The following is a 19,179-nucleotide window of genomic DNA, read 5'->3' on the forward strand; positions in this document are numbered from 1 at the left end:
TGGAGTTCATGAATGTCTGATAATTTAGCTAATTCTGGTTCTAATATTCAAAATTCTGAATAAAATAAGGCTAGATCCCCAGTGACATGTGAGATTGTATCAAATTATCTAACAGATGTATAATTGCAGTCCCAGAAGGAGAAAAAAGAGAGGAGCTAAACATTTTTTAATGGCCCCCAAATTGCAAATTTGGTTTAAAATATCTACCTACACAACCAAGGATCTCAATCAACCCTAAGCATGATAAACGCAGAGTAAAACAAGCCTAGAAATATAATAATTAAATTTCTGAAAGGCAAAGATAAAAGGAAAGTCATAAAAGCAGTCAGAGTCAGTAACATGGCATAATAGGAAACCCCACACTCTCCAAAGCCTAGGCACACCAATTTTAAAATAAGACACAGCTCAACTCCCCTTGTGAGAAATCCAGAGACCACTTGAGAGGCTCCTGCACACCAGGTGGGCGTGAAACCAGCAGTACTGAAGCCACTAGGGAAATATGTGGACCTTCTTACCGTACTCCCCCAAGCCCTGCAGCACAGCACTTCACGCTGGGAGGAAGACCCCAACTCCCAGCTTGTCCCAGGGAAGACGAGAGGACTGGACCGGACATGCAATGGTCTGACTTTTCAGGAGCAGCCTGAGGGACTTATTTTTCCATCTTGCCTGAATCTGAGTATTGAGAGGAAAGAGCCCCATGTTGGGAACCACTGAGAGCAAAGGTGATGGTTTGAACTAGTGCATGCTCATTGGTAATAGCCCCTCCCCCCCCAGCTTAATGCAGAGTGAGCAAAGGCAAAACCCCCAAATTCCAGCTTTTCCCAAAAGCAAAAACTAAAAATTGTTCGCAGGGATGTAGAGAAATTCAGCCACGTGTGCACTGTTGGTAGCAATGTAAAATGGTGCAGATGCTGTGAAAAACAGTATAACAGTTCTTTCAAAAATTACAACTAGAACTACCATGTGATCCGGCAATTCCACTTGTGGGTATATAGACAAAGGAGTTGAACTCAGGGTCTTGAATAGCTATCTGCACACTCATGTTCATTGAAACATTATTTACAGTAGCCAAGATGTGGAAGCAACCTAAGTGTCCGTGGACAGTCCAATGGATAAAGAAAATGTGGTACATACATAGAATGGAATATTATTCAGCCTTAAAAAAGACGGAAATTCTGCAATATATGACAACATGAATGAAACTTGAGGACTTTATGCTAAGTGAAATAAGCTAGTTACAGAAGGACAAACAGTGCATGATTCCACTTATGTGAGGTTTCTAAAGTAATGATACGCATACAAGCAAAAGGTGGAGTGGTAGCTACCAGGAGCTGGGGAGAGGGAAAGATGAGTTGCTTATCAATGAGTATAAAGTATCCATTTTGTAAGATGAAAAAGTTCTAGAGGTCTGCTGTGCTCATAGAGAAAAATACTGTGTTGTACACAGTTAAGATCTCATATTTTTCAACCACAATAAAATACATAAAATTAAAAAGTGGGGGGACAAAGCGGGCAGAGACATAAAAGACACACTTCCTTCAGGGAATGATAAGAATTGCAGTTGACTTCTCGTCACTACGAAGTTCGAGTGCACTGGAACAGCATCGCAAAAAGTGCTTCGGGAAAAACAGTGATAAAATTCTACATCCCAGTGAAAATACCCTTCAAAATTTAAGTAAAATAAAATCCTTTTCAGGTAAAAATAAGCAGCTGATATAATTTATTACTAGAATCTGTGCTGTTTTATGTTGTCAGTATTCAGAAAATTCCAGTGATGCGGTGATGATTGCAGATGTCATACAGAAGTGCTGTTTTAGACCAACAGAATTTCAGGTCATCTCCAGAAATAAGGAAATGCTTCTTCCTTGATGTATCAGCTTGGAGAAGCCTTATTTTTTTTCTACCACTGGTACATCCTCAGTGCCTTTCTTCTCTGATAATCATACCTATGATGACATTAATTCATTAGAGATGAGAGAATTTTGTTGTTTCATGGCTTTATTGAGATGTGAGAATTTTTTAAAATTCCTGTGTCTTGGAGGAAAAAAATATATATACATAAATATATAGACGCGTACCACTAGAGACTAGTACGTAATGCACTATTCTATTCTCAAATTCCTTTTTGAGGAAGACAAAAAATTCATTATCTTAAAAATATATTTGATGACAATGCAACATTTTTTCAGTTTCCTTTCTGAACTCTTCGAAGGATGGATTGTACTACAAGAGAAAGTTGAGAGTAACGTCGTCTTCCTGAACATTTTCGAAGCTTTAATTTTCTGAAACCGCACAGCACACTAGTGCATAACATACAATGTTAGTTGGAGGGTTTTCAGTATGTAAAGTCCTTTATTAAATTGTATAAAATGTCCTACAGCTTGGTATGAGAATAATGGCTGATATTAATTGTAAAACTCCTCTTTACACACAAAAGAACATTACATTTGAAGTATCCCTTTCTACCTAGAGTAGTCTTGTCTTGATACAAGTAATTCATATTCATCCTGCAACTTGAAACAAGTTGATAACATGCCAATTTTTTTATCTTGTCAATTTAGAAAAAAAAGTCATATTCAATATTTACAGATTTAACCTAGTTCACAGAATGTACAAATGTTATGTGTGATAAAATCCCACAAATTCGATCCAATTTTATAGATTTTTCCTGAGTTACCTCAAATTTAAAGTATCTCTACCACATACATTTTAACAGTTACTGTTAAATCACAATTTTCTTTTTGCATGTGTGTTGTTTCTGGAAAACAAGATGTTAAATTGTCCTGCTATTGTGATATGACAAGCTATAGTACTTAAGTTGTCTTACTCTGCATTCCATGTACACGTTCTAAATAGAGATAGATATGATGGTGCTGGAAAGAAGAATAATGGCACCACTAGAGCAGTGGGTTGCATTTATTCCTTATTGATTATGGATAGTTTCCTTACTAGCCATATGTATTAGAAGAAAATTGTGAACCAGTAAAATAAACCAGACAGAAACAGAAATCCTGCATGATATCACTTATACGTGGGATCTTCAAAAACAAAAAGTTGAACTCACAGAAACACAGAATAGAATGGTGGTTGCCAGGGTTGGAATGTGGAGGAAGTAGGAAGGTCTATTGGACCCAAAGGGAAATTCATGAGTGATTTGGGAGTAGGGACTCTGGTGGTTCTGTTGACCACTCACGCTGCTTCCTCAGAGCCCAAACAACACACGCTTCTTTACTGCTGATTACACTTTATTCTTTCTTTCTGTCCCCCCAACCCGCCCCAGCATCTCTTGCCATGTGACCAGCCCACCCAGCACTGTCTTGGGTTCGTGGCTGCTTCACAGAGGCACACAGTTCCACTGGTTCCAATCACAGGGCATGGGGACATGTTGCAGACTGTGACTAATTTTCTGTACGATTTTGTTGGCTCTGTCTGTATGGTTATATACGGGGAAGCCGAGTTTGTCCAGAGCATGGCTGTGGACAAACAACATATGGGAGACGAGACCCTGGCCCCGGTACTCAGGCAGGGTGGCCCCCATCCGCACCTCTCCTGTCTGGTCCATCAGGGACCAGGACACAGGGGTCCCCTCAGGCCCCAGCAGGCAGAAGGTGGGGAAGGTCCGGATACAGCGCTCGATGAACCGCTGGCTCCTCTCATTGCCACCGAAATGCCAGAATTTATTCACCATGGCAGCATGGATAGGATCCAGGGATGAGAGTTTAAACATCTCTTGGTTACTATTGAGAAGAAGGAAAAAGAACAGTCCATAAATCACACATACTGTGGAGTATTATATTTTTTTGCCCCCAAATTGTCTTCAGACAATGCAAATGAGAACACAGGTAAAGGTACAGATTCTGCAACCAGACCGCCGGGATTCATAATCTGGCTAGTTGTGTGATCTCGAGCAGGCAACATAATGTCTCTCTGCCTCCATTTCTTCTTTATAAAGCGGGGATATTAATAGTACCTTCCAAAAATACTGATATAAGAGCAATTACATCGTGAGTACCTAGGACTTGTGCCCATAAACAATAAGAAGTACATAAAAATTAAGTATCGGTCCTTTCAGCAATGCAGTGACTCTCCCCTTAATATGAGGGAATTGATATTACCCCCATTTTACAGATAAGAAAAATAGGTAAACAGAAAATAGGCAAGTGCCCCAAAGCACATGCTAGCAAGCTGTACATAAAGCCAGAGCTTAGAATCATGGAATCTTAGAATGTTGGCATCAGAGGGTCCTTGGCCACTGTGGGAACTGAATGAAGTCCAGAGAGGGGGAGTGATGTGGCATGCAGGCGGCCCCCGAAGTACAGAACACTGAATCTGAAGGCATCTGCAGGCTGTAAAGAGGCTTCGGGGGGGTGTCCTAGAAAGAGCCCACCATGTGGAACTAGGAGATCTAGATTCAAGCCCATTATGCCCTTAACCATCCATGTGACTTGAACAAGCTGTTTCATTATCTGAGCCTATTTTCCATCAGGAAACTAGAGATAATATCTCCTACCTTGTCTATCTCATGGGGTGGACAGGAGAATCAAATGAGATTATAGATGTGCAGGTGCTTTTCAGGTGTCATGTGTGATACAATGTGAATAAAGCTTTTCCAGGTACATTAACACACAGAGGGTCATAGGATTGGGTATCTCCAGCTCAAATCTCCACCGTCAGTGTTCCGTTCTATTCAGTGTTAGACTGGACATCAATGGGGGGAAATATATAATTTGTTTAACTTCTCTTTACTGGAAAACTTTTGCTCTGTGAAGTGAACTCATTAAATGCATATTTTTCAAGCATCTGCTATGTGTTCAGTCTGGTATTGAGGATCTATCAGTGAACAACATAAAGAAGGTCGCTGCACTTGTGGAGTTTGAAACGTTGTAGGGGAGAGGGTCAAAGAACAAACAGGTCAGTACATACACAAACAGGCTGATTTCACATAATGATAAATGCAATAAAGAATAAAAATTGGGTTTTGCAGTTGAAGACTTATGGGAGGCGGTGGTTTTAGACAGGGTTCTCTGAGAAGACCTCTCTGAGGAAATGACATTTGAGAGTATGAATGGCAGAAAGAGGCAAATATATGAAGATCACAGGGAAGGACATTGTAGGCAGACAAAGTGCAAATGCATGTGTGAATGTATGAGACTGAGCTGCAGAAAGATGGCCAGAGCTGCTGGTGGGAGTTAGCTAGAGGGACAGAATGAAGTCCAAAAGGTGATGGGTTCCAGGTCTTACGGGACCTTGAAAGTCCATAAAGGAGTTTGCTTTTATTAAAGGTATGCTGAGGGCTTCCCTGGTGGCGCAGTGGTTGAGAGTCCGCCTGCCGATGCAGGGGACACGGGTTCGTGCCCCGGTCCGGGAAGGTCCCGCGTGCCACGGAGTGGCTGGACCCGTGAGCCATGGCCGCTGAGCCTGCGCGTCCGGAGCCTGTGCTCCGTAACGGGAGAGGCCACAGCAGTGAGAAGCCCGCGTACCACAAAAAAAAAAAAGTATGCTGAGAAACCTCAATGACTTCTTGGCAGGTGAATGGACATAACCCACATTCCCTACTAAAAGCAATCACCCTGGAAATGGATTGTAGGGAGACAAGAGGGAATATAAGGGGAGACGTTGGGAGGCTACTTCAATAGTGAAAGATGTGAATAGTGCAGAGCGTCTTTTTTCAAACTCACATGGCTTTGGGTCTGCCATATCCAGCAGGTAAGTTCTTTGTCTCCGGCAGGGAAGGAAGAAGTTTCCTCGCTGTCTCAGACATCACATAGAGAATGCATTGTGTTTGCTTGACCTCAACGAATTTACTGGTTGCAAGATTCCGTATCACCTCATCCAGACTGGACTGTGAACCTAGAGAGGGATAAAGTTAGGAGAGAAGCAATTGTGCATTTAGATGCTTCACGAAGCTTCCCAACAGAAGCTATGCAGGACTTAAAGTCAGACGATGTTGCCTCTGCTGTTGCAAGTGACCACGTGACCATGGCCATGTAGCTACCTAAGCACGTTTTCTCTTCTGCAATACAGAGATAATACTAGAAATCCTGACTCTAGTACTGTGAAATCAAGGAGAATTGGTATTTAGAAAACAGGAGGCAACCTTGCATGTTCACATACTACATGCCCAGGTATTGGTCTGATACCACATTTAATCCTTACGTTAACCTTATGTTTTAGGTACTTTTATTATCTTCATTTTTTATACATGAAGGAACTGAATAATAGTTAAGTTACATCACTTGCACAAGATCACAAAGCAAGTCACAGGCAGAGCAAGGATATCACCCAAGGGAGTCTGACTCCAACAATGACAGGTGTTCTCGTGACTGGGGTAGTGCTCTGTGGCACAAGGACTTATCATTCTAATTCTAGGAATGGAAGGCCAGAGGGGGAGCTCTGCTCTCACATCCAATCACCCTAAGGGATCCTGAATATGTCTGAAAAATATATCATGAATCCTCCAGTAACAAGAACTTGCATCACTCACACGTTCTTAAAGGAACCTTAGAGTTTGTAATGTTTGAATTCAACTCCACCGAAGAGATGGTGGCAGCTGATACAGGGAATGAACATCAAGCTGAGTGTCTGGAGTTTGGTAAAAGGAAATAAAGGTTGTAGGGGGATGTACTCAGGATAAAAAGTGACCCTACGGCTATACAGATATGAGCAGTCCTAGCAGCCAGCACATATCCCAGATCCCTTACATACTTTGGATCTGCAAATGTTGTTTCCAGTTGATGACGTCTGATGTGCTAAGGGATTCTTGACAGTTCTTGAGGTCCTTAGAATAGATTTGGTAGCTGTTGGTGTAGTGATCAAAGTCATCTGCCATATCCTGTTTGGTTGGGTAATATAAATAAATCAAATTGACTATGCCCAGTGATTGGAATACTTGTGCTTAGTATTTCATTATACAGTGATGTTTTACAAACCTAAATATTGATATTCTTCTTGATGTACTATCATCATTCCTGAATCATTTACATCATAAGACTAAGTAAAGGATTTAATGAATTATTCCACTTATGAGTAAGAAAAACTCGATGAACTAGGTATTTATATGTTACATTACAATTTCAAATCAGCCAAACACGTACCAGTTTACAAAGCATTCTTCAGTAATTCTGTAATCCTCAGGAGAAGGAAGGAATTTTTGTCAAAGACAAGTTTCCATTGCAAGAGTAAATGTTACTCTGTTTCAAAGAGTCTCAGAACAAATGGATTATGAAAACAATATTGAAATTGACACAGGTAACTTTGTATTAGAATTCTCACATGTGATAAAGCTATACAGAGTGAAGACATGTGATGTCTTTAAAATGTAAACCACAGTGCACTATTGTTTACAAAATAATTCATATTCCCAACAAAACTGAAATGCAAAATTTGCTCAATAAGATCTGCTCAAAATTAACAAATAAAGGGTGAGATTTATTTTGAGGGCAAAGGAAGGAGAGAACAACTACCCAACAAGGGTAGAATAGCTGGAAGCTGTTGCACAGAAATGCCCTCAGCATTAATACCACCAACAATCTCTGTTTTAAAGTTGCATAAAAAGGCGAATATTATTCCATTTTTAGATTTCAATAATTAAATTATCTTTATTTTTGTATTCTGTTTAATTTGCTTTTTTAAAGTCACTATACATTTAAATTTTACTTGTAAATAATTTATATCAAAATACTACGAGATGAATTTTTATTTTATATTTGCAATATGCTTGCAACATATTTATATTTGAAGCAGATTAACCACTTAGTTTGAGTGATTTTTAAAAGTCTGGTACTGAAAATATATTCCCAGATACAAGCATTGTAATTTGTTCTTTATATTTCCTTAACATTATTCATGTTTAACTTCACATATTTTTGGGTGTTATTTTCTCTGCTTAGAATGCAATCTCTGCTCTTGTCAACCTGTCAAAACCCTATTATTCTTCAAAATTCAGTTTTGGTGAAATGTCTGTTATGAAGGCTCTCTGATCCTCTCCCTGCATCCCCTGACATCTACAGTTTTAATCATCTCTTGGTCAGTGCTACTTCTGTATCTCGTATGTTTTTGTACATTTTCAAAGCATGTTGTAATTTATCTGCTTGTCTATGTTTCCCTCCAGGCTGTGAAGTTCTTGAGGACAGGGACTTGTTCACTATCACTGCAATTCATTTTGGTATCCCCAGGGTCTACCACATTGCAAGGTACATGGTAGGTTCATAGTGAATACAAACATAGATGCAAATTCATTCCACATCTGGCACCTTACCTGCTCCTGAGGGCGGATAACCACTGTATTAAAATCAGGCCACCTGTCCACCAGGGCCTTTAGCTTGAATGGGTTTCCCTGATTCATGTGGAAGACGGTCCCATAAACCTGCAGTATCCAGACAGAGTGAGAGGGTCAGCTTATTAGGAAGGGTTGGCAAAGTGCCTTGCGTTTGATCAGTTCAAAGTTTGTTTCTATGAAATGAGGGTAAGTACCTAATAGGGCATTCAGTTCAATCTTCAGGTTCTACTAGGTTCTAGATTTTGGGGTCAAACAATGAGAATATTATATGAATATTTTTTTAAATCCAGATAAATAAAATGAATAAATTAAAAATCATCTACTATCACATTGCAGAATTTAGTGTTCTCTTTCCATTTTATTCCGTTTATTTACACATTGTTTTTAAACATGAAATTACCTAATACATATTAATTTAACATCTATTCCCCCCCCCATACGTACACATACACACTACACTATGAGCATATTTCCATGTCAGTAAACACAAATCTATATAGTCTTTTTTTTTTTTTTTTTTTTTTTTTTGCTGTACACCGGCCTCTCACTGCCATGGCCTCTCCCGTTGCGGAGCACAGGCTCCAAACGCGCAGGCTCAGCGGCCATGGCTCACGGGCCCAGCCGCTCCGCGGCATGTGGGATCTTCCCGGACCGGGGCACGAACCAGCGTCCCCTGCATCGGCAGGCGGACTCCCAACCACTGCGCCACCAGGGAAGCCCCAAAGGACTTTTGAGTTAGACTTTTGAGTTCATGTCGAGCACTTTGTGTAGTTCCTGACATTTGGTAAGTGTTCCAGAAGTGTTGGCTGTAAATTTTATCATATTTTATTTAATCCTCCCAACAGCTCTGCAAGGTAATCATAACCCTCTTCAAGGTTGAGGAATGTCTACCGAGAGTATTTACTTTCCAGTTTTACTCATTTTACATGCAAGAGCACTGAGACTTAGAGATGTTTACTTTTTGCAGTGTTACCCAGAAAACAATGAATCTGAGGGGTCAGAGCAGTCTGACTCCTGACCTTGTTCCTCTCGACAGTTCCCTACCCTACCTCAGTCAGAAGGATCAGTGTCTCCGGGCTACACTCAGCACTCATGGCCGAGTCTACACATGATCCCTATACAAGGTGTCAGAGCACCAGAAAAAGGTAAAAAAAGGTGTACTATGACGCTATTCCTTCCAGGTTTCCCATCAGCATGATCGGTGTAATTAAGTACTGAATTATACATCATATTCATGCTGCCCTGAGAAGTCCAGAGCTGTGATTCATCAACAAAAGAAAATGAGATTTATTTTAGAGACAAGCCTTGTAAATTAACTGTTTATACCTAAGGTTTTTTGTTGTTGTTGTCTCTTGGTTTTTTTTGGGGGGGAAGGTTGCTTATAAAGGTATTGATTTTTAATTTTTAATTCCAATTGTTCATTGCTAGCACATAGAAAAACAATTTTTGTATTATGTATATTCACCTTAAAGCCTTTGCCAAACTTAGTTATATATCTTGGAGCTTTTTAGGGTTGCTTTTTGGTAGGTTCCTTAGGATTTTTTACATTACACAATCATACCATCTGTGAATAAACACTAATTTATTTCTTTCCAATACATATGTCTTTTATTTCTTTTTCCTGCCTTATTGTACTGGCTAGGATATCCAGTACCATGTTGAACAGAAGTGTGAGAATGAATATCCTTGCCTTGTTACCGATCTTAGGAGGAACATTCCCTCTTTCACTATTTAGTATGATGATAGATGCAGATTTTTCCAGTATGCTTTTCATCAGGTTGGAGAAATTCCTTCTATTCCTAGTTTGCTGAGAGTTTTATTTCTATGAGGAATATTACATTTTGTCAAATATTTTTTTCTGCATCTGTTGAGAAAAGATCATATGGCTTTTCTTTTTCAGTCTGTTGATATGGTGAATTACATTGATTGATTTTTGAATGTTGAACCTGCCTTGCATTTCCAAGATAAACTCCCCTTGGTTATGATGTATTATCCTTTCGATATATTGATGGATTTGACTTGATAGTATTTTGTTGAGGGTAATCTCTGTTCACAAGGGATATCGTTCTGTAGTTTTCTTTTCTTGAAATACCCACTTCTGATTTTGGTATCAGGGTAATTCTGGGCTCATAAAATGATTTGAGAAGTGTTTTCTCCTCTGCTCTATTCTGCAAGAGTTTGTGTAGAAGGGGTATTATTTTTTCCTTACATGTGTAGTAGAAATTGCCACTGACACCATCCGGACATGGAGTTTTCTTTGTTGGAATGTTTTAAATTACAAAATCAATTTCTCCAATAGATATAGGACAATATAGTTTGCATTTTTCTTCTTCAGTGACCTTTGGTAATTTGTGCTTTTCACAGAACATACATTGTGAAATTTATGAGCTCAGCATTGAAAACAGTGTATCCTAATATCTTTATAATGTCTATTGTGTTTGTAGTAATGCTCCCTGTTCTATTCCTGATATTTATAATTTGTGTCTTCTATTTCTTGGTCAGTTTGGTTAGAACTTTACCAACATTATTGATTTTTTTCACTGAACCAGAGTCTAGATTTATTGATTTTCTTAATTGTTTTTCTCTTCTCAAATTTACTGATTTCAGCTCTTATCTTTCATAATTTTCTTAATTATGTTTTCTTTGAGGTTAATTTACTTTTTTTTCTAGTTTTTAAGGTAGAAACTTAAAGCATTGATTTGAGACCATTATTCTTTTTTATTATAAGCGCTTAATGCTATCTATTTCCCAGTTATCACTGCTTTAGTTGCATCCCAAAACTTTTCAAAAGTTGTATTTTTATTTTCATTCAACTAAAATATTTTCTAATTTTACTTGTGATTTTTAAGCATGATTTATTTAGAAGTATATAATTTCTAGAAATTCAGGTATTTCCCAGACACCTTTCAGGTTTTTTAAATTTTGAGTTTAATTCTATATTGTTCAAGGACATGCTTGGTATGATTTCAATTCTTCTAAACTTTTTAAAATTATGGTCTACTTTGGTAAATGTTCCATGTGCACTTGAAAATAATATGTACTCTGCTGTGGTTGTGGAAAGTATTCTATAAATGCCAGTTACTTCAGGCTGGTTCATTGTATTTCATATGTAGTAAGTTCACACATATTTATAGGTTTTCTGCCTATTCTACAAATTGCTGAGAGAGGAAGGTTGAAGTCTTTATACCTGTGTGTTTCCCTATTTCTTCTTTCAGTTCTATCAGTTTTTGTCTCAGGTACTTTGAGCCTTTGTTGTTGGGTGTATACATTTCAGCCTTTCTTATGTCTCCTTGATGAATTAATGCCTTTATCATAATGCAGTGGCACTCTTTAGCAATAGCCTAGTCCCTTTGCAACATATATTATTGCAGGAAAAAACACTTCTCTGTGGTATAAGATCACTTCTTAAACACAATTTCTGTCTCACCCCAGGTTAAACATAATAATCCTTTGGGGTTTGACAAAACAGAAATTGACCAGTTATTAATTACAAAGAAGAATCATAATGGTTAACTTTTCATCAGGCACTTGATTGTTTGGGAAGAATAAATTACACATCAACTTTGCCAGTTCTGGACAAACTTCCAGTGTTATATAACATAAGAGTTGAAAGGGCACAAGGGAAAGTTTTTGGGTCATCACACAGCAAAGAACATAGTGGATTCAAATCATAGCATTGCCGCTCACTATTGCTGTGATCTTGGTCAAGTCATATAACTGAGCCTCCGTTTCCTCTTTGGTTCTACAGACATGATGTACCTGCCGTGCAGAGAGATGATGCACTAAATGAGATGCAAGATGAGTGAGTGTCTGGCACAGAGTAGGTGCTCAGTGAATGCTTGTTCCCTTTCCCACCTTCTTCTGAGGCTGTTGCTAGTCCTTTTTTCCCTAAGAATGTTCCACTCTCACCTTTAAGGACTCAGGGAGGCTCTTCCTCAAGGATTTCTCTAACATCTGCAGCAGTTGCGGGCCTTGTAAGTGGAACATCTTGGCAGGTACCTTAATCTAAAGAGAGGATCGAAAACCAAGGGATGAGAAGTGCTGCAAGACATACAAAGACACCTAAGCCCTGTTATCCTGGAAAACAGCAATTGCTAAAGAAACCTCTCCATCCCCTTTGTGTTTTTGAAATGTCTTCCTGCAAAGAACTGTCCTTTCTTCCGTTTGGCTTAGCAAGACTCACCATGTCCCCCTGTTACCTATGACAAGGCCAGCTCCTAAGCCTTCAAATTCCCAATCTTCAACAAATGAACAGCTCATACAACTCAACATCAACCCCACCCCCAAACAACCCAATTAAAAAATGGGCAGAAGAACTGGGTTCTTTGTAGCCCTGTTTACTCTTCCTTCATAAATGGTTAGCTTGACCGTTTATCCCCGCTGAACCATCAGAACAAAGTGTTCTGATGTCTTAACAAAAGTTATCGGCTTGAGCGCACATTAACCAAGCTTCTCTCCTCCACACAGGGCTCTGCACTGTGACCTACGCTCAGCCAGAGCCACCACTGGCATTCAGAATGATCCCCCGTGAACCTTGCTTACTCCTTTCCATAAAAGAATAACCATTTCCTGCCTGAATTTTCAGGTGTTTGCAGATGTTATGGTCTAAGAGTTCTCCTGTTGAAATAATACCCTCTTTCTGTTACAGCACTCCTTTTCCCCACTCTTGAAATAATCCTTTCAAATAAAGGCTCTCCTTACCGAAGTCTGGCCTTGATTTTTATTCAACGGTACCTTAGTATGGCTTCATTATCATTGAAATAGACTTTTGTGACTTGCCTGGAAACCTGAGTATTGATTTATTAACCCATGCAGTCATTCACTTATACAATCGCTCAGTAAATATTTATTGAGAACTCACTGTCATCTCAACAACTGTGGTGAGTGTCACCTCAGCTAGGCTGAACTACAGTTCTCAGAATTCCCTTCTCTGCACATTTCCAGTTAGGGTGGGCCACAGAGAGATTCCTAAGGAGGACCTGGAGGACAGAGTCAAAGCAGCAGGCGTTTTGCAGCTAAACTCACGACCCAAGGTAGGGGCTGGGTTGGCAAGTGCCTCAATCTCCCCAGGCCTGCTTTCAGCTTGTCTGTCACCTGGGCCAGGTGTGGGTGTTTAGCTCCTTAACAAAGGAACCTGGCTTCTGCGGGACACCCATTCTACCGAGGTCAGGGTCAGCAGGACTGACAAAAGTTTCTCCGGCCCCGTGAGCCTCAGCTTATACTGTGGGTTTCAGCTTGTTCTTTTTCCCTCTCACGTTCCTTTCCCAGCTACCTTCCCTGTGTGTACTTCAGTCTTCAGCACCAGGTGGGAAGAAACAGCCTTACAGAAACTGCTGAACTAGTCCACACAATTGCATAAGGTCGATTCCCTGTAACAAATCTACTTTTCGGCTTGGACCCTGACTGATACACTTAATTTTGATCAACTAACTCTGTGAGCTTAGATTTCCTGTCGTTTAAGCACTCATAATCTAATAAGGAAAATAAAACATGTACACAACTAACACATGCCCCATAGAAAGAGCTGACTTATCCCATAAATATGCAATTACAATGCCATAGAATTCATGACATTTTGAGGCAGCCATTTTGATATGCTTTAAAATATAAATTATTCTTCTCATTTTTATTACCAAATGATGTTGAAAACGAATTCAATCACCCTATCCCCAATCCTCACCTCTTCTTGAGCCTTAGCCCCTCCCTAAACCTAAGAGTCTGATATGTGGAGTGTATATTACTATTAATATAAAGAGTCTGATATGTAGAGTGTATATTACTATTAATATAAAGAGTCTGATATGTAGAGTGTATATTACTATTAATATAAAGAGTCTGATATGTAGAGTGTATATTACTATTAATATAAAGCAGCATTCCTGCATTTTGACTCACTGCAGGAAACTAGGATTATCAGAAGAACTGGATCATAACATGCTGACTAAAAATGTAGACAGAAGACTGTGGCAAATCAAATGTTCTGCGTAAGGCCTACGAGATTCACAAAAGACAGAGAATACTTCTCAGTGGAAGCTTATAGCGTTCTTAAAGGAGATTGCACTAGAACTGGCCGTTGAAGAGAGGATGGTGTTAGATGTCAGCTGCCATATTCCTGGGAATGACTGGCTAACTCTTTCTGACAAGAACTATGGAGAAAGTTCTTGTTAGACTCAAAATGGCATTAAACGTGGAATATGCAAAACCCTGTAGATATTAGGAGAAAGTCATTGTTGTTTAAACTCATTTATTTACCTATGTTCCTGACTGTTCTTTTAAAGGTCATCCCCAGTCTGTTTTTGGTATCCATGAATTTAGCTCATCAATGCTAGGAAACTGACCTCAGCTGGCTTCTTCTCTACTTACTTTGGCTTCCCAGCTCTCTGGTCACTGTGTTCAGGGCTTGCTCCTCTTCAGCTCAACCCTTTGGGAACACTGGTCCTTTGGGATGAGCAGGTAGAATCTGTACTTGGAGAAATGGAACTAGTATTAGTTTGTGTCCATTGGCAGTCATGCTCCAGTTACCAAAGACTTCTTTTCATGTTTTGATCCTGCTGTTTTAACATGTTGGAGAATCTTGGACAAATTAATGTTTTGATTTTGCATATGTGTTCCCTTTTACCTGGACTTTTTGTCAGTTATCTGGGGAGAAAAATAGTCCCTTCATGATTTGAGGGGAGGAGAGTCTTGACCAGGACCACTAAGGGAGTGGTTATCTCTCTTTTTTCCCCACCTTTATTGAGAAATGATTGACATATAATGTTGTGTAAGTTTAAGGTGTGCAATGTGATGAGTTGATACATATGTACACTGCAAAATGATCACCGCAATAAAGTTAGTTATCGCCTCCATCACATCACATATTTCTTTTTGCATTGTTGTGAGAACATTTAAGATCTACTCCTTAGCAACTTTCAAGTACATAATACAGCACTGTTAATTATAGTCACCATGCTACACACCAGATCTCCAGAAATTATCTCATAAATGGAAGTTCGTACCCTCTGACCAACATCTTTGCAGCTCCTCCAACCCCTGGTCGCTTGCAACCACTATTCTTCTCTGTTTCTATCAGTTTGTTTCTTTTCAGATTCCACATGTAACTGAGATGATAGCGTATCTGTCTTACTCTATCTGACTTTTTTCACTTAGCATAATGCTCTCAAGTTATCCATGTCACAAATGGCAGAATTTTCTTCTTTCTCATGACTGAATAATATTCCAATGTGTAGATATACCACAACCTATTTACCCATTCGTCCATCTATGGACACTTAGATTGTTTCCATGTCTTCACTATTGTGAATAGTCCTGCAATGAACATGGGGGTGCAGATGTCTCCTCAAGATAGTGACTTAATTTCCTTCAGATATGTACCCAGAAGTGGGGTTACTGGACCATATGGTAGTTCTATTTATAATTTTTATAGGAACCTCCATACTATTTCCATAGTGGCTGCACCAATTCATAATCCCACCAACAGTGCATTAGGGTTCCCTGTTCTCCACGTCTTTGACACTTATCTCTTGTCTGCTTGATAAAAGCCATTTAAACAGGTGTGAGGTATTCTTATTGTGATTTTGTTTCGAGCATCTTTTCATGTACCTATTGGCCATTTGTATGTCTTCTTTGGAAAAATGTCTTTCTAGGGCTTCTTTGCTCATTCTTAAACAGGATTAAGTATACATACAATATATATATTTTGCTCTTGACTTGTATGAGTTCTTTACATATTTTGGATATTAACCCCTTATTGGTTTGCAAATATTTTCTCCCATTCCATAGGTTGTTCATTTTGTTGATTTTTTTTTTTCTCTCCATAAGCTTTTTTTTTTTTTTTGCGGTATGCGGGCCTCTCACTGTTGTGGCCTCTCCCGTTGCCGAGCACAGGCTCCGGACACGCAGGCTCAGAGGCCATGGCTCACGGGCCCAGCCGCTCCGTGGCATGTGGGATCTTCCCGGACCGGGGCACGAACCCGTGTCCCCTGCATCGGCAGGCGGACTCTCAACCACTGCGCCAACAGGGAAGCCCTGGAAGCCCTCCATAAGCTTTTTAGTTTGATATAGTCCCACTTTATTTTTTGCTTTCGTTGCTTGTGCTTCTGTTGTCGTATCCAAAAACTCATTGCCAAGACCAAGGTCAAGTTTTTTCCCTCATGTTTTCTTCTAGGAGTTTTACGAATTCAAGTCTTAATACATTGACGTCTTTAACCCATTTTAAGTTAATTATTAAAGTGTTGTTTGTATCTTGACTGTAGCTGCTGTGGGCAGTCACTGGGACTGGTAAGACTCACTTAAGTCCTGTAAATGAATTTTTTTTTTTTTTTTTTTTTACTATCAAGGTAAAGTCTATTAGTCTCCTCTGTTGTCCTTCTATTCCCCACAAGACCACAGAATATTTCTTTAACTCAGTATCTGATTTAACAACTCCTGCCTTTCTTCATTTTATTTATGCTCTACTTCCAGAAGACCTTCTTAATCCAGCTTTTGCTCCTGTTTCAAAGTCTTGCTCAAATTTCAGGTTTTCCCCTATTGACTCCCTGTATTTCCTCAATCCAAACAATACAAATCACTCCCTTTTCTGCACTCCCCTAAGATTATATACATATTTCAATCACACAGCTTGTTACAGTAAATTGCATTTTGTCTTCTAGATTATCAGTCCTCTGGGCAGGGCCTCAAATGATTTATTTTATTATTCTCAATGTTTATTACACACAGTAAGGACTCAATGTCTGTTTAGTGATTGAATGTACTATGTATTTGTACCAACATAATCGATTTAGTCACTCTGCTTACCAAGGGGGAGAAGACTCCTTCATTCATTCAACAAGTACTTGCAGAAGGCCAACTATGTTCTGGGCATGGGAATTTCTACTAGTTGCTCCTTTGAAAAAAGCCTCAGACCAGAATAGAAGTACCTGTGCCGTATCTTGGAGAGTATCAAGACAGTAGTAGACATGTATCATTTCTAAAGACTAATCAGACATTAGCGAGGAGCATTTCACAAAAAGAGTGCATGAAAATATGAAAAGTTCAATTTGATGCCAGATTACTGGGGATATTAAAGTATCAACAAGTACATTTGGGAGAACTTTCTGTACGTGTGTGCACACACACTGAAAACACAAATATGGTGTTCAGTAAATGCAGTTGGCTAAAACTGAGGAGATTCATTTTAGTGGGTTGCCAGCATTGATAGTGGGCAAAGTCCTATAGAGCACACTTTGAAACCTTTGACAAAGCCATTCCAGTACTGGGAATTTATTCAAAGAAAACAATTCAAATGAAGAGAAACACTCTGAAAAAGTTTGTAAAGTAATACAATGTTAAGTAACAGGGAAGTATTGGGCACAATCTCAGTGTCTCTCTATAATTTACATAAACTATGATCTATCATTATTTTACTACTCTAAAACCCAGTAACATAAAAGTTATGATATATATGTTGTCATATGAGAGAGTCTTAAAGATGAACATGAAAAGGATTAAAGTGACAGTGCAAAAATTCTAACTAGCTATAAAGTATTTTTCTGATCATATTTACATAAATCAGGTAAAGATAAAAAATTAGAAGGAAACACCAAATATAGGGGCATTACAGCTGAGATTTTTTAAATTACATTCTTTTTTATGGTTTTAAATTCATATTTAATATCATCTGTATTGTAATTCTTTTACTAGAATCTACCTTGTCTCTTTGACACTTTAAGCAGGGCACTTAATTTCCCTGGGCATTATTTATCCAAGGGGGAAAAAAGTCTGACTGTGTAACTTAGTACGTTACTGGAGGATTAAATAAGATCATATTTGCATAGTATGTCAACAATCTCTGTTATATACCGAGACCTGAACCAGCCTATTCCTTCCCAGATGCTATTACATTTTCTATCACCCATCTACCAATGGCAGGCTCCCAAATTGCTCCACATTTATCAATTCAGAATAAAAGCCTGTCTTTATCCAGTGAAAAACTTCTCACAGAATTAGGATACTGCCGTACACACAGTAGATGCCTGATACGGGTTTCTCAAAGGGAATAGCTTCCGTTTCATCTGGCATAATTCTCAACACAGATGAGCTCAGAAATTCTTATCCACATCCAACGGTAGCATTTTGATTCATTCCGGAAACAGAAGGAGATGAGGAGTCTCAGAGCAATGATCCATTGTTCTCACCTGCAAAGCTGTCTTCTCATTCAGTCTCTGCAGAGGTCCTCAGGAAAAAAAGAGGGGGCCGATTTTTCTAGAAGATGAAATATGTCTTCTGGGTATAGTGGTCTTGAAAAGTGTACTTTAACCTGTTTGATCCAAAAACTGCTGAGCTGACGTTCGTAATAGAATTCATGCACCAAGCTGCATGCCTGGCAGTGGAGTGCGAGATGGAGTCCCTCCCTCCGGGTCCCATGTTCAGGGACATGGCTCTGTAACGCTGAGACATTGGCAGAGTGCCTCCTGAGGCTCTTTTTCCAGAAGGCTGAGCTGCTTTCTGGTCCTAAAGGTCCTGTCAACACTCAGCAACTCTGATCTGTGAAACCAGCTGGCTAAGAACTGGGAGGCAGGTGGATCACTACGAGAAATACCTATTTCCTTCTCTCCTCTTTCATAATACCTGCAGCAAAAGCAAGGGACAACTGTTGTTTAGATTTGATGTATAAATCAGAGCTCTTTTTTTTTTAACCATAAGTAAAGAAATTACTTGGAAAGACTAAAGGGTTTAGAATTCTCCCCCTTAGAATAAGCTCAGTAAACCTCAAACAGAATAAACAGAAGGAACACCACACCCGGGCATATATTTAAACTACTGAGAAGCCCATTTAAAGAGATAACCTTAAACGTAGCCAGAGAGAAAACATTTTCTACATAAGGGAATAAAAATACAAATAATGGCTGACTTTCAGAAGT

The 19,179-nt window shown here is 39.2% G+C and overlaps 1 protein-coding gene across 3 annotated transcripts; it reads right to left on the reverse strand.

The window, feature by feature from the left end:
• Positions 1 to 3,257: 3,257 nt before the first annotated feature.
• On the reverse strand, positions 3,258 to 18,684 carry LOC116758228 (glycine N-phenylacetyltransferase). Of its 3 annotated transcripts, none has more exons than XM_032641037.1 (7): positions 18,454 to 18,684; positions 14,617 to 14,738; positions 12,188 to 12,283; positions 8,258 to 8,365; positions 6,706 to 6,832; positions 5,679 to 5,850; positions 3,258 to 3,737 (listed from the first exon to the last, which is right to left on the reverse strand). In XM_032641037.1, the coding sequence occupies exons 3-7, from the start codon at positions 12,263 to 12,265 to the stop codon at positions 3,335 to 3,337; spliced, it is 888 nt and encodes a 295-aa protein (XP_032496928.1). In that variant the 5' UTR covers positions 12,266 to 12,283; positions 14,617 to 14,738; positions 18,454 to 18,684; the 3' UTR covers positions 3,258 to 3,334. The 3 variants fall into 3 exon arrangements, with proteins under 3 accessions (XP_032496928.1, XP_032496927.1, XP_032496926.1); XM_032641036.1 differs by having other exon boundaries at positions 14,642 to 14,738; positions 18,454 to 18,683; XM_032641035.1 differs by lacking the exons at positions 14,617 to 14,738; positions 18,454 to 18,684 and adding an exon at positions 12,462 to 12,937.
• Positions 18,685 to 19,179: the final 495 nt, after the last annotated feature.

The sequence above is a fragment of the Phocoena sinus genome, chromosome 8 (assembly GCF_008692025.1).
Source record: "Phocoena sinus isolate mPhoSin1 chromosome 8, mPhoSin1.pri, whole genome shotgun sequence".
NCBI lineage: Eukaryota > Metazoa > Chordata > Mammalia > Artiodactyla > Phocoenidae > Phocoena > Phocoena sinus.

Bases quoted from the DNA above. Each gene is read 5' to 3' on its own strand.
- LOC116758228 (XM_032641035.1), bottom strand. The intron at 8,366-12,187 runs GTGAGAGTGGAA...TGGATACTGCAG, and splicing joins GCCTCCCTGAGTCCTTAAAG to GTTTATGGGACCGTCTTCCA. The intron at 3,738-5,678 runs GTGAGTTTGAAA...TCTTCTCAATAG, and splicing joins TATGGCAGACCCAAAGCCAT to TAACCAAGAGATGTTTAAAC.